Source organism: Phaenicophaeus curvirostris, chromosome 1, assembly GCF_032191515.1.
Source record: "Phaenicophaeus curvirostris isolate KB17595 chromosome 1, BPBGC_Pcur_1.0, whole genome shotgun sequence".
Lineage (NCBI taxonomy): Eukaryota > Metazoa > Chordata > Aves > Cuculiformes > Cuculidae > Phaenicophaeus > Phaenicophaeus curvirostris.
This window is the reverse complement of record NC_091392.1, coordinates 40674469-40689795: the sequence shown is the minus strand read 5'-3', so window position 1 is coordinate 40689795 and position 15327 is coordinate 40674469. Positions and strand designations below refer to the sequence as shown.

Sequence of the window (15327 nt, the reverse complement as noted above, 5' to 3'; positions counted from 1 at the left end):
AGAGCTCTGGCAGGAGAAACATCTAAATGAAATGATGGAGACCTCTCTCATTAATCTAAATTCTGACCCTTTCTGTCAATAACTGCGGTTAATTCTTTTGTCGATATTTACTGAAGCATTGATATTACCTCTGCACAGGCTGCCTCCTTGTAATGATCCCTGCATTGTGCCTCAGCTCCTGTAGACCAGTTTGCCAGAGTATACCCTGCTTCCCTGACACTTCTGGTCCAGATCCACTCTCCCAACACCTGGCAGAAGCCAAACAAGTGGCTTTCCTTACTGAACTCTTTGACTACAGTGCCAATTAATTTTCCTCCTTATGAATCTTCTCCAGTTCCTCCACACTATTGCCTCAACTGTGTTGCTAGGAGAGGACACACTCCTTCCCCATCTCTCCCATATGTTTTCTAGGAAGGCTTATGTGTCTTCTTGCTCCTTCAGTATAAGTTGTGTGGGGCAGAAGCAAGCTCAGAAAGGTGCAGCAGTATTTGGCTCTGGAGGGCTCTTTGGAGATCACTTCACACCTGGACTGACTTGTGCCCACCTACTGCTGAGCAGCAAAAATGGGGATTCCTCAGCCGCCATCTCCTGCCAGAAAGCTGCATGCGTATACCACTGTTACTTCTCAAATGTGGAGAAGTTAGCTGCTTATCTCTGGCCCCATGGACTGTGGAGTCAGCTGGGCATCAATTGCTTTCAGCTTTGCAAACACCAAACCAGGTGGCTGGGGATTTGTGTTCCTCTCAGGCATTCAAGCTGAAGATCTCTGATGTGGGTTCCATGTGGATCCCTTCAGACTGTTTCATGTTTCATTGTCCACCAGGCTATGGTTGAAGTGTGTGTTCATGTGATTGTGTGGAGAGTAATTTGCATTTGCAATTCTGTTCTGACTGAGGAATGAGCAGGAGATAAGGGATGGTAAGCGAATGCACAACATGTCATTTTGCAGAAGCCATCAGAATGGCTTCCTTCTCTAGAAACATGCTTTTCCAGTTGCCAAAACCAGTAATTTCCTTCAAGAGGAATGTTTTCATTTATTTATTGATTGCCCAGGAGGTTAAAAATTAACTATGGAACGTTTCACCTCTGGCTGCTAAAGTGGACCCTGGAACACAGTGGGGACAAAGGATAGTTCAGCAATGAGATAATTTCCCTTATCACGGCCATGCTTGACTCTATAATCCTTCTTCCTTCTTGTTCATAGACACAATGATGGAAACAGACAAAACTAGAGATTATATCACAGGGAATGAAGGGCAGAGGTATAAATCGGCATTGGCAGGGGCCTCTTTTTTTCTTAACACTCTTTGGGCCCAGAGAGAGGGTCTTATAGCTGCCACCCTTCCCAAAGGCATGCTGAAGCTGAGGTCACACCAATGTTGCTCGAGCCTGCCTGCTGTTTTCCCTGCTGAATTTACTCTGTTGGAGGTTTATGTGGGGATGGGGGGAGCACCATCTGCCTTCTAGGCTGGGTTCTGCAGCCTTTGGGGGAGCAAGTTGCCCACTTTGCAAACTCCTGGTTTAGCATATCAGGGGAGAGACTGTGTTCCTTTGTGCCTGCTATGGCAGTGTCCTTGTTGTGATGGGTCCCCTAAGCTGCTGCTATTATCACCTTGGTAAAAAAGAATAATTTTAGCATGCTGCAGTGATTTTTCTCCCATCAAAGTTTGTTTTCATTACAGGTTTTGATAGCTATGAGTTTGTCTTCTTCCCTAGGGGGTGTGACAGAGTTCTAAGAGCCACCTTACCGCCTGTTTTATGCTATATGAAAACTTTTTTTTGCTCGGTGATGTGCCAGCCTGTGTTTCAAAAACCAGCTCTGATGTTTTCTATTGGCTTAAAGCAGTAGGATATGCGTTCTCTCACACTCATGTGTGGACATATAAGCCAGTCCATCTCACTGTGCAGACTGAAGAGATGATTACTTGCATAGCCAGATGAGTTGACTGGTACAAAAAAACAGGTGATGTGAACAATGTGTTCACCTTCCCACAGATAAAGTACCTGGCTGGCCTTATTTCTGAGATGTTGTGAATGGGATACACTGCTTTAGTGGCTTTGACATCCTCCTGAGTTGACCATGTTACAAACTGGCTTTGAGGAGAACTCAAGAAAAAGGCTCATCTGCATGTTTTTTTAAGCCACAGCTATGGACTGTAGCCACTTTACCACTATAGAAAGTGGCTGTACATGACTGCATATATTCATGTACCAGGTGTTGCTTTTAAATGGGTTTGTTCTGACTGTTAACATGTTCTTAGCATGCTTGTCAGGATCATACAAATATACTGTCCCAGTTAGGAATCAAGAATTGGCACCAGGCAATCTGCTGCTGGGTGTCTCAAGAGAGGAAGATTTCCTCCCTAAATCCTACCTTTGCATCATTTTCTTTAATGCTTATTCAGTTCCTGGCTTACTATTCTGTGCTCCTTCCCGTCTGCTGGTTCCAGGGGTTTTAAGCAGTCTTTGTAAATGACAGTCTAAATTTTACTGCTCATAAAACCCTAGAGAGCATTGATTATGACTTGAGTTAAGCAAGTGGCAGATAAAATCTCACAGCCCTGCAGCCATAGGGGAATGTTATGATGAATGTATTTCTTGGGAGCAGCAAAACGTTTGGAGTATTCTGCCAGCTCTTTTCTGGGCATCAAATGTTACTAGTGACTTGCAACTACTAATAGCATTTCATTTGGGACATTTGCCCAAAAGTTTGAAAACTGATCATTGGTTTGGTGAAGTGAGTCTGAGGTGTTCTGAGAGGCATCTCTCATCATTAATTACTTTTCTACTTCAGTCAGAAACAGGAAGTGCAAAGACATCCACAGAGCTGAAAAAGGATACTTAGAAAATAAACAACCCTTTGTGGATAAATGCACATGGATTTTATTGAAAATCTTTCCTTGACTGTGTTCTAAAGCTGCTGTTACCTTTTCCCTTTCCTTTCTCCTTTTATCTAACCTCCTTTTAATCTTTGATCACCAAATATTTATGCAGTTAATCCAGAGTGGACAATAAGGTCAGGTTGCTCAGATTCAGTTCTTGGTTTTTAGGCACTAAGAGGAGATGTCTGTGTTTGAAAACAGTGAAGTACAATATCTTCATTATAAAATTTTCCACCTGATAATAAAATAAAATTAGAACTACCTTCTGAGGAGAGTGTGTTCTCCCATACATAATTACTGCTTCTTGCTGAAATATTGTGAGAAATGTTCTTTTTCTGTCTCTCCAGTTCCAGAAACCAAATGACTTTTCACCCCCTTTCCGCTTTGGGACGGTCCCCAATGGCAGCACAGAAAGGAACATTCGCAACAACTACCCTGAAATGCACAGCTACATGGTGAAGTTCAATCAGAGGGGGGTGGATGATGCACTGTTCTCGCTGAAGACAGGGTGAGGCTTTCTTCTTCCATGTTTACTCACCATAGAAATCTCTCTTCTTTGCATGCTTGTCTGTAAAATTTTTTGTGGGGTTTGGAAAATGACTCTTCATTGTAATTCCATGGTTTAAAGTATAACAAGGCCACACACAACACAGGAGAATAATTTTGTGGTTCTCTTAGCCAGGTTTCTCTATTGACATCTATATAAAATCTGTGATTTTGCTATGTTTGTAAAGTTATTGGGGAAAAGAGAAAATAAAAAGAGGATCATCTGTGCTCTTGTATATGTTAGTGTTGTGTATATTACTCCTGAAGACCTTATTTCATCAAGATGTTTCACGCTGATGGGTCCTCATGAATATACAGGAAAAGCTCACAGACCTCTGTGGACAAAGTTGGTATTTTTTTAGACCGTTTGTATTGTCATCTGGATATTCCTTTATTTTTCCTTCCTCTGTGTATAAAACATCAGGTTAATTAGGAAGCTGAAACAATCTTTAACGGACTAATCCCACCTCAGTGCATCACTAGCTGATACAGCGTAACATAAGGTGTGCTTCAAGCAAATAGTTTGGAAGTAGCCCTTCTCTCTGGAATACTTTAGTATAAAGGGATGAACAAAATGTTGTTTGAGCAAAAAGGAAGTACAGAAAATAGGAGCATTTCCTTGGGTAATTTGGGGAACATGGGGAAAATCTGTAGCAAAGAGGAGTGTTTGAACAGTTCATCCTTTTTTTTGATTGCTGGGAATCTGTAAAGGAACTAAAAACCTTGTTTTGCAAGCCTTTGTCCTTTATAATTAAAGACCTGCTCCCTGAGCTGGCCATTTTTACTGTCAGAGCCCAGCCACAGTGAAAAAAAATCTTGCTTACATTTGTGTTGTGCTTTTATAATAAAGTTCATTCTGAAGCACGAATGAAGATGTTCCGCCAATTTAATTACTAGATTGACTGAATAGTCCTGAACCTGTTGGCCGGGTTCAGAGGCACACAGCCCATTATAAATGATTGTACCATTGTTGGATGCCATCCTGGGAAGGTACATTTGCCAGGATAGTCATCATCCAGGAAATAAATATGCTGTGTCCTGGAAATATATGGATGAAATAGAGCTCATCACTTGTGGTAGATGTCATCCTGGCTTCATATCCACCCTTGGACAGACTTCCCCACAGATACACACTTGAACTGAGATAATCACCATACTGGAAATATATGTGGATTGAAAGGATAGAGTGGGTGTGAGAATGTGCAAGGTCTTTGGTCTTTTATTAAAAACTGCTTCATTTCAGATCTAGTGGGAGAATCTAATCACTGTCTGTCTTTGATTATGTGGAAGATGCAGCTTCCTGAGATTGCCCCCACACCCAGATCAGCTTGTTACAGTGCAAAGAAGGCTGTCATCAGTCTGTTGTGCTGTTCATCTATCCCAGCCAATAATGGGGATTTCTCTGTTTTGAAACAGTTTTTTTCTTACGGTTTTCAGTGAAGTGTCCTTTACCAGACCTACTCAGCATGGTAAACTGTAAAGTTGCTATTGTGGCTACTTGACATTGATAAAGATCCATCAGTGCTTTTCACAGTTAAAAATGATGTTCTGAATGTATTTTATTTAAAATTTAAAAAGAAAATATGTTTTGCTCAGCTAAGTCATGCCAGCAGTTTGAATCAGAGAAAATCTTTTCCTCACTCCAAGCCCTACTTTGCTATCTAATATTGATACATTTTATAAAGCTTTTTGGTGTCCTTTGAGATGAAAGGCAGTACAGAAATACAAGCTATTCTTAGGACTGTAGTTCCCCATGACTTCCTCCTCATCCATCTTTATCTGGCAGTATGTTTGTATTCCAAATTCTTTTCAGATCAGAAATGATGATTATCAAAGATTCAGAAAGAAATGACAGGCCTCATTTATAATCTAGCTTCACCTGCAAACAGGTTCTAGGTTCAGATTTTAGTTAACTCTGATGAAGGTGAAGATGCATCCTATTGTAGTCTATCTGAAAGAAGTTGGTTTCTGCCTTAATTACCTAAGAATGGCCTTGAACTCACATAGATTCCACCCTTTTTATACTATAATCCTTGTTTCTTGCACCTATGCAGGAAGTTGGATGCTTTCATTTATGATGCAGCAGTGCTAAACTACATGGCTGGTAGAGATGAAGGCTGCAAGCTGGTGACAATTGGGAGTGGGAAAGTGTTTGCCTCCACCGGCTATGGCATTGCCATCCAAAAGGACTCAGGCTGGAAACGTCAAGTTGACCTTGCCATTCTACAGCTTTTTGGAGATGGTGAGTCACCAGAAAAAAGAGGACTTTGAGTTATGTTAAGAAATACCAAGTTTTGCATGTAAAAAATAGAAGTTCCTAACCCTGGTGCTTCAGGCTTGAGTTGAGATCTGGAAAACATTAACAAGAGTTTGTTAGAGGCATTACACCAAAAATGTGAGGATGTCACTTTTTTCATGTTGTGGATGCATGGTAGCAGTATCATCAAAAGCAAAGTCAAAAGCACGAAAGGTTTTATACAACTAGCTCAGAAGTTCGTTTGAAAAATATTTTGTGTGAAGTGTGTTGTGTAAAAATAAGACTTCTGGTGTGAATTTTTCACTGCCTTTGAGGTTTTTCCAAGACCAGACACACTAATTATACGGGACATTCCATGATCATCCAAGGCTTTATAGTTCTCAACAGGATCAAGTAAAGTAGAATTTACAAAATTAAAAGGATAAAATAAAAGATAAATATTTTTGGTTGAAAATGTTAAATTGGATTTTCCAAATCCTCAAAAAAAACCAAGGAAGGACTTGAGACTTGAGGAGTGAGTTTTTAATCAGAAAGTTATAGTAACCTAGTTAATTCCATCCTTTACGGAGATATTGCTATTATTAAGAAAAAAGATCTTGGAATAAGGAATTCCTTCTTAGAAAATTTCCTGGCTTTCCCTTTGCATTCCATACTACATCTTGCTGTGTTCTCTTTTTGAATAAATAAGATTCACAGATTGTTTTATTTATGAAGGATTTTTTCCTGAAATCTGAAAATAGTGTATAGTGTAATAAATATGGAAAGAATATAACTCTGATATACTTCAGCAGAAATTTTGCCGTCTGATGGATAGGGTGTTCTGTCTCCTAAAGAGACTAATGATATAAGTTCTCCATTCAGCTTTAAAGACTGTGCTATGGCGCCACATAAATATACATTTTTTTTCCCACTGTCACTGTATTGGAGGTTGAAAATGTAAAAAACTAGCTTTCTTAACAGCATAACAAGAACTGGCCACCTGCAAAATTATTTTGTTTCTGAATGCCACAGTATGTGCATGTGAGTGTTTATCCTTCTCTCTCCCCTCATGAAAATACCATAATGGGAGTAAGTGGGGTATGAAATTAAGACTACAGAACATTTGTTCCTAGCTGAAACAAATTAGTAATATTTTTGATTGGTCAAAGTGCTTGGAAATGTTGAATTAGGACAAAGTTGAAAGGAAATAAAACAGATAAAAATGCACAAATATTTTTGGGAACATTGCACCTAGTTTGAATAAGCTATGGATATGATGGAAACTAATACAAAATCAGACATTTTGATTTAAAAAAAAATAAGCATTTGAAATTTTTAGCTTGAAGTGTATAATGTTTTCTTTTAGAAATGACTCATTTTTGTCTACCAGTATTAGTCACGGATTTTTGCCTTTGTTGACCTAATGTGAAAGTGCAAGTTTGTGAGGCCAGATTTCAGTCATCTGGTAGGCAACTTTTTCAGGATCTCACTGTAGCTATTTGGCAAGTGTGATAGCTGTGCTCTGTGGTACAGCTTTTTGTGACAAATTGTGCCTGCCACTATCAGACGGGCAGTCAGGATAATTCCTGGACCTGATAGATGTGGGGAAAGAGCACGGCCACTGGAAATCATGTTAGATCAGTTTCTTGCTTTCAGTCTGCCCCAACTTGAGCTCTTTATCCATTGAAAGGCTATCTAACCTGTTTCCTTCTCTCTGTCTTTGTAGGGGAAATGGAGGAGCTGGAAGCACTGTGGCTCACTGGCATTTGTCACAATGAGAAGAATGAGGTTATGAGCAGCCAGCTGGATATAGATAACATGGCAGGTGTGTTCTACATGCTGGGAGCAGCCATGGCACTCAGTCTCATCACCTTCATCTGTGAGCATCTCTTCTACTGGCAATTCCGCCACTGCTTCATGGGCGTCTGCTCTGGCAAGCCTGGTGTGGTCTTCTCCATCAGCAGGGTGAGTATCGTTAGCTAGTGGGGAGGAACAGAAGATTTATTTGGACAGTCGTAGGTACTGGAGATGGGGAAGTCAATCAAGACTATCTAACGCATAGGTAGCATGGACTGGTGGTCTGCGGGGTAAAGGCTGACATCTTCTCACTGTTAATGTTGCAAGAGCATCTAATATTTTTCTGTGATATCTCAGGTCTCTGCTGGGTTATAGTCAAGGTAATAGAAATTTTACATGGAAATGAAAATGCAGTATAAAGAAAAGTTAATTGTAACTGTCTGCTCTTCCAAACTGAATTTCAAGGAGGCCATATTTAGGGACAATAAGTAATGGTCAATAACGTGATTAGAAATTCAGGAGTTTTTCATTGTACTCTATCTTACAGCTGTTCAGCTGACCTTATGGTAACTAGAAGTGTGCTGTCATGGATAGTCAGAAGTCCCTAACCAAAAGCCATGCTCTAAACCATGCAGAAATCATTTCGAGAAGATGACTACATGAACTCAGCAATCGCTTTACGCAAATCTGCCTCAGGGTATAATATTTACATTTAAAGCCGATTCTAGTAATTCCTGAGTCATATTTCTGCTATTAGTGTAGCTAGCAATGTCCCATTTGGAGCTTTTTTTCTTCTCTCAAGCCACTGGTGCCTTCTCCTGATCCATTTTGAAGTAAGATCAAATGTTGGCATTTTTTACCTCAGTGTCTGATGTAATGAAATTGACTTTGATTGTGCAAGAAGTATATAATTGCTGCATAACATATTGTTGAGGAGAAATGACGAAGCCTTTTGAATGCAGGGCTACAGCCTGTCTTCTGTATTGTTCGTTTCTAACCTGGTTTAGTCTGGGCATGAGATAGGACCGTGTTTCGTGATCCTTAGCTAAGGACAGATTCTTTTATTCTAGGGTTATCTACTAGACCTGGGTCAGGTTAGTGAAAAGTCTGAAAAGTGTTAATCATCTGCTGGCTGCTGAGAAACCATAGTAACATGATGTGATGGTGTCTATTTCACAACTGACATTAATCAGCAGGCACCATTTGGCTGGCTGGGGAATAAATGAGCCACTTTCCTTCTGCTCCAAGGGGTAGCTCTTGCAAACAGCCTGTGTCATGGATTAAATGAGCTTGTGGGGAATGTGAAGGAATCAGGCATTTCTACTGTCTGATTTGAGGTTGAATAGAGGACTTTGGCTTTCAGGGATGTCAATTTGGAGCCCATTATCACTGTTAAATTTAACAGAATGCAATTAAAAGTTCTATTGTACCTCACTCAACTAGATGCAAAAGACCTAAATACCTATTTGGCAGTCTTGCTCTTTCTCCGTTTCCTTTTCTAGTCTGTACTGGTGATTAATGTAGCTAAGTTTATGACAAATGAAGCTGTTCCCTTTTTAAGATTGCTTCTATCTTGTTGATTCACTGGAGTCCAGATGAATTTCAAGGGCCGAACAGACTTTCTTCCTCTCATCCACACAGAATCATTTGTCTTGGTGCTTTTGTTCCCAAGGATATTATTTTCCCCATTTGCAATTCTGTGTTACACCTACTAGATTTGAGTAACTCCTACAAATGCAAACAGGTATTTCTGCATCCTACAGATATGGCATGAAGCAAAGTAGAGGAAGAGGAACAGAGGGGAAGGAAAGAATGTGAGGACCAAGAAAGAGGGGCAGAACATCAAGGGTTGGTAGAGCAGGTGTGATCTAATTTGATTTGATTTGCAATCATATGCATCGTGATGTGATCAGTTTTGAACCTCTCTTTACAAGAAAGACATTGAGATCCTGGAGTGTGTCTAGAGAAGGGCAATGAAGTTGGTGAAGGGGCTGGAGAACAAGTCTTATGAAGACCAGCTGAGGGAGCTGGTCTTCATGGGGTTGTTTAGCCTAGAGAAAAGGAGGCTGAGAGGAGACCTTATCATTGTCTACAACTACCTGAAAGGAAGTTGTAGCGCGGTGTGTTTTGGTCTCTTCTCCCAAGTGATAGGAAACAGGATGAAAGAGAATGGCCTCAAATTGTGCCAGGGGAAGTTCAGATTAGACATTAGGAAAAAATTCTTCACTGAAAGGGTCATCAGGCACTGGAACAGGCTGCCCGGGGAGGTGGTCGAGTCACAATCCCTGGAGGTATTTAAAATATGGGAAGATAAAGTGCTTAGGGATATGACTTATTAGTGGACAGATACAGTTGGACTTAATAATCTCAAAGGTCTTTTCCAACCTAGCGATTCTATGATGGAAAGTCTGACAGGCCTTGCTGTCCTACAGGAATATGCTATTGCTGCACAGGGTGCTTTACAGTCTAGGTCCCCTTTCATGTATTCTTTGCAGGACCACTCATCTTCCTGCTTTCTCTCATTTCAGGGTATCTACAGCTGCATCCATGGTGTGGCCATCGAGGAACGCCAGTCAGCAATGAACTCGCCTACGGCAACTATGAACAACACCCATTCCAACATCCTCCGCCTGCTTCGGACAGCCAAGAACATGGCCAACCTATCAGGGGTCAATGGCTCACCACAGAGTGCCCTGGACTTTATCCGCCGTGAGTCATCAGTCTATGATATTTCCGAGCACCGTCGCAGCTTCACCCACTCAGACTGCAAGTCCTACAACAACCCCCCCTGCGAGGAGAACCTCTTTAGTGACTATATTAGTGAGGTGGAAAGGACCTTTGGTAACCTCCAGCTGAAGGACAGCAATGTGTATCAGGACCACTACCACCACCACCACCGTCCCCACAGTATCGGCAGCACCAGTTCCATTGATGGGCTCTATGACTGTGACAACCCGCCTTTCAATGCCCAGTCACGGTCCATTGGGAAGAAGCCCTTGGACCTGGGGTTACCCCCTGCCAAGCACAGCCAGCTGGGCGACCTTTATGGCAAGTTCTCCTTCAAGAGTGACCGCTATGGGGGCAGTGGGGCCCATGACGACCTGATCCGCTCAGACGTCTCTGACATTTCCACTCACACCGTCACCTATGGCAACATTGAGGGCAATGCGGCCAAGCGGCGAAAGCAGCAGTACAAAGACAGCCTGAAGAAGCGCCCAGCCTCTGCCAAGTCCCGGCGGGAGTTTGATGAGATAGAGCTGGCCTATCGCCGGCGTCCACCCCGCTCCCCCGACCACAAGCGCTACTTCAGGGACAAGGAAGGGCTACGGGACTTCTACCTGGACCAGTTTCGGGCCAAGGAGAACTCGCCGCACTGGGAACATGTGGACCTGACGGATATCTATAAAGAGCGGGGAGATGAGTTTAAGCGTGATACAGGAGGAGGAGGGAGTGGATCCTGCACCAACAGGGCCCACCACAAGCATGGCTCGGGTGAGTTTGGTGGAAGCAATGAGCACAAGCATGGTGGTGTGAGTGGGGTCCCGGCGCCCTGGGAGAAGAACCTGACCAACCTAGACTGGGAGGACCGGCCTGGGGCTAATTTCTGCCGCAGTTGCCCTTCTAAGCTGCACAACTACACGCCATCGGTGGTGGGGCAGAACTCCACCCGTCAGGCCTGCATCCGCTGCGAGGCCTGCAAGAAAGCAGGCAACTTGTACGACATCAGTGAGGACAACTCACTCCAAGAGCTGGACCAGCCACCTGCCCCTGTGCCCGTGGCCACCAGTGCCACCTCCTCCTCCAAATATCCTCAGAGCCCTTCCAATTCTGCCTCCAAGGTGCAGAAGAAGAATCGCAACAAGCTCCGCCGGCAGCACTCCTATGACACCTTTGTGGATCTGCAGAAGGATGACTCGGCCCTGGCGCCCCGCAGTGTCAGCCTCAAGGACAAGGGCCGCTTTTTGGAAGGGAGTCCTTACGCCCACATGTTTGAGATGCCAGCCAGTGAGACCACGTTTGCCAACAACAAGTCCTCAGTGCCCGCCACCAGCTACCACCACCACAACAACCCCGGCAGCAGTGGGGGCTACATGCTCAGCAAGTCGCTCTACCCCGACCGGGTCACCCAAAACCCTTTCATCCCCACTTTTGGGGATGACCAATGCTTGCTCCACGGCAGCAAATCTTATTTCTTCAGGCAGCCTGTGGTGGCAGGAGGGCCCAAAGCCAGGCCAGACTTCCGAGCCATCGTCACCACCAACAAGCCGGTGGTCTCAGCCCTTCATGGGGCTGTGCCAGCCCGTTTCCAGAAGGACATCTGTATAGGGAACCAGTCCAACCCCTGTGTGCCTAACAACAAAAACCCCAGGGCTTTCAATGGCTCCAGCAACGGGCATGTTTATGAGAAACTCTCCAGTATTGAGTCTGACGTTTGAGTGAGAGGGGAACAGCGCGGGGAGGGACTGGGAGTGTGCGTGGAGTGTGGGAGGGTGGGATCAACCCCATCAGCTACTCTCCCAGGTCATCCTTAGTTTGTGGGATACTGGAGTTCTGAGTAGTGCAGCACTGGTGACAAGTGCCACCTCTTTGGTTTCCCCCCTTCCTCCTCCTCTTTCCCAATCCTCTCCTTTTATCTTTTTCCATGTTCTCACTCCTCCCGTTCTCCTCCATTTCTGGCCATTGCACTTTACAGTGATGTTGGGGTTGGATATCCTCGCTCGTGATTTTAAGAAGGGGAGAAAAAGGCAAGGAATGGGTGGGGTGAGGGGGAGCGGCAGCGACTCTAGCATTTCACTCTTGCTGGCTCTCAGCAGAGAAAGACACATGCACACGCGAGTGTGTGCATCACAAGGAGACAGCAGAAGCAGCGTAATGGAGACGCAGGAAAATACGCTTGCTCAGGCAACTCTTCCTAAAACTGCCTAGAAAAGAGTAGTGTTTGAAGATGTGGAGAAAGTGAAGGGTGAATAACATGACTAACTTGATGATGCACTTATATGTTAGCTATACTGAGGTTCTTGTTACATTATTTTGTGAAGACTATGGGGGTTTAGGGCTGAAATATATATATTTGCGTATATGCTGAGAAATTTTACGCTAAAATTTTGAATTGTCTGCTGAGGGATGGGGGGGAGGGAGAGAAGGTTTGTCTGCAGGTCTGGCTAGTGGTTTCACTATGACTATTATAGCCGTTGAATCTGTGGTAGACCAGTGGGAGAGATGAAAAGGAAATGAGGTCCGAGCTTGGGAAAGCAACCCTGAAGTCAGGGAGGCTTCTGGGATCTCTGAAACAGGATGCTGGTTTGTACTGAAATTAGAGGATTTGGTGGGCAAAGGGGTGCAGGGTTGGTTTGTTAGCTGTGAATCACTCTCTAGTTGTGACATACTTCAAGGGTGGGGGCAGTGTATAGTATGAGTTAGCCTATACGCGAGTATATATGATAACTTTATACTTGAAATGTCTGTGAAGAAAGCAAAATAAACCCACGATCCTATAAAGTGTCCGGATAAAAACCACAGTGGAACAGAGCTAAAGAGTAGGGAAAGGAGGGGAGTTTTTTCACTGTCACATTAGGGGACATCAAGCCTCTTTTGGTGTGTCCTTTCAGCTAGGAGGACAGGGGAAAAGGGTTTTCATCCTTCTGCCCTCCCTACTCTCGACCAGCCGGTTGGATCAAAAAGAATAGGATGCCCTTTGCCAATGCTGGCATGGTGCTGGAGAGGAAAGAAAAGATGCCAAAAAAGGGTGTGTGTGGTGACAGTGGTGCTGGTGGACTGTTGCAGTGCCTCCTTGCACATATGGAAATGAGAGGAGGGTGTGCACATCCATTGGAAATTCATATGTATATTTACTATTGAATGTACAGGGGAAGTACATGGCTTGTCTTCCTGGGAAGGGTTGTGCTTGAATAAATGCCAGAGAGCACAGAAACTTCTGCTGGGGTCTGAAGAGAAGATGTGCAAGGCTGAGATGTGTGTGTACGTGTACATGTGCCTCCATGTGCAAGAGAGAGAGATACTAGCACGGGTGCAAAGCTGGAATAGCCTAGGGTTTTCCATCCCTGCAGTTGTAGTGACAGCTTTCCTGGTGCACCTAGTATTGATAAGAGTGTTTCCTTTCCATTGTATCATTTTAGATGCAAGTTAAACTAAAGGAAAGGGAGCAATGGTAGGAGTGAGAAGCTGAATTCCCATTTCGTATGTCTTCTTTCTCCTGAGGTGAGGCTGTGGGCTGACATCTCCCATCCTGAGAGAGATGGCAAAGTCTCTCCTGCTTATCCTGGGTCTGTCCTGGTGTCTTGATGACTGTGACTCACCAGGGGAAGGGTTGAGAGAACCCTGTGCTGAGAGCATGGGGACACTGCTGGGGACTGACTTTGAAAGGGGATGGCAGTCCTGTTTTTATAAGCCACATTTCTTGGAGATGAAAGCCACCTCTTTCACATTCTTCACCTCACCCTGGTTGATTTGATCTTATCTTTCTCTTTTTAAGCCAATGAAAGGCCTTTTATTTATTTACCTATTTATTTTATTTATTTTTTAAAGCTGGGTTTGGGGGGAGGGTGGGATTTGCCTGTAAACTCAAAAAGTGTGAGGAGAGGTTGGGCAGGGTTGATGAGGGGAATATTTTCTTATATTTCACTGAGGAAATTAAGAAGGGAAGAGAGGGAGAGTCTTTGTAATGCCACCCCTTAGTCGTCGGGGCAAGGGACCTTCTTCTTTCCCTCTTCTCTCATTACAAGGACAAAAAGGAAAAAGAAAAAAACAAACCAAACAAATTAACAGAGTGATCTGCAATCCAGAACACACAGGCAGCTTGTCAGACACCTCTGACAGCGGCCACTGAGAAGGCGTTCCTTTCATTTGTAAATATTTCTTTTTTATTGCGTTTTTGTATAAATTGGTGTTTCTCTTCTCGTGAATATTCAGGTTGTGGGGTGGGAGGGAGGGGAAGTTTGTTTTCGTTCTGTTTGTTTTCTACAACTTTTCAGGATGTGTTTTTGGAAGCGGTTTACGCGGGTCGAGGCCGTATGAATGAGGAAAAAAAAAAAGAGAGAGAGAGAGAGAAACCCATGTGTGCTGTATTTCCCCAAGGCCCCCCGTATTGCCCTGTCATCTTTATCTTCATGAATGGAAGACGCCGGAACGTCACTTCAAGCCTTGCCAGCAGGGTTTCATGTTTTGATGGGAACATCCCCAATTCCTTTTTGCATATAAACTCTCTGTACCAGCATCTCTCTGTGGAGTTTGGGCCTCAAGGCACTACACTGTCTTGATAGTGGTGGGGTGAACCATCAAGCTGGCCGCTCAGGTTGGACCATCACTTTGACATTAAGAGACTTCTCCAATGCTACTTTGGTTTAGAAATCTTGGACCTGGGAAAGCTTATGATAATTTCTGGTATTTCCTAAGGGCTTGGGTGGGAACTTGACAGCTGGTGAGGGCAGCTAATCCATTTGGTGGTTATCTCAGTACTTTTCTGTCCCTCCCCTTCTGGAACGAGGAAACCTGGAGGTTGGCTCTGCAGGGAAATTAAGCCGAAAACAAACCAAAAAGAAGTTAATGGAACTTTTTTTCAAATCTCTTCTTAAGGGTTCTGATTTTTGTGTTCTGGGGTGAAAGTTGGTTCGTTTTTTCTCTGAACTGATCTGTCCCTTGTTCCACTGATTGGCAAATGATAGTTTGCCAAAATCATTGTCTAGTGTTGATACTGTTGTAGCACTGTTAACACTGAGTGCTCTGCAAATATTAACTGTGCCACAGACCACTCAAATGAATGCTCTAGAGCAACCAGAAAAGAACTGTAAATTCTGGACTGAACCACTGGTCTAACCACAGGAGCCTGGGATTTTGCCTTCTCCCATA

The 15327-nt window shown here is 43.6% G+C and overlaps 1 protein-coding gene across 1 annotated transcript in view; it reads left to right on the top strand.

Annotated features, from left to right (window-relative positions):
- The window catches only part of GRIN2B (glutamate ionotropic receptor NMDA type subunit 2B), a 218656-nt gene extending 204633 nt beyond the window's left edge, over positions 1–14023 (top strand). The window contains exons 11-14 of the mRNA XM_069854582.1: positions 3230–3390; positions 5483–5670; positions 7391–7629; positions 9990–14023. Coding sequence (XP_069710683.1) covers positions 3230–3390; positions 5483–5670; positions 7391–7629; positions 9990–11897 — 2496 coding nt within the window. The 3' untranslated portion in view covers positions 11898–14023. The remainder of the gene's footprint in view (positions 1–3229; positions 3391–5482; positions 5671–7390; positions 7630–9989) is intronic.
- Positions 14024–15327: the final 1304 nt, after the last annotated feature.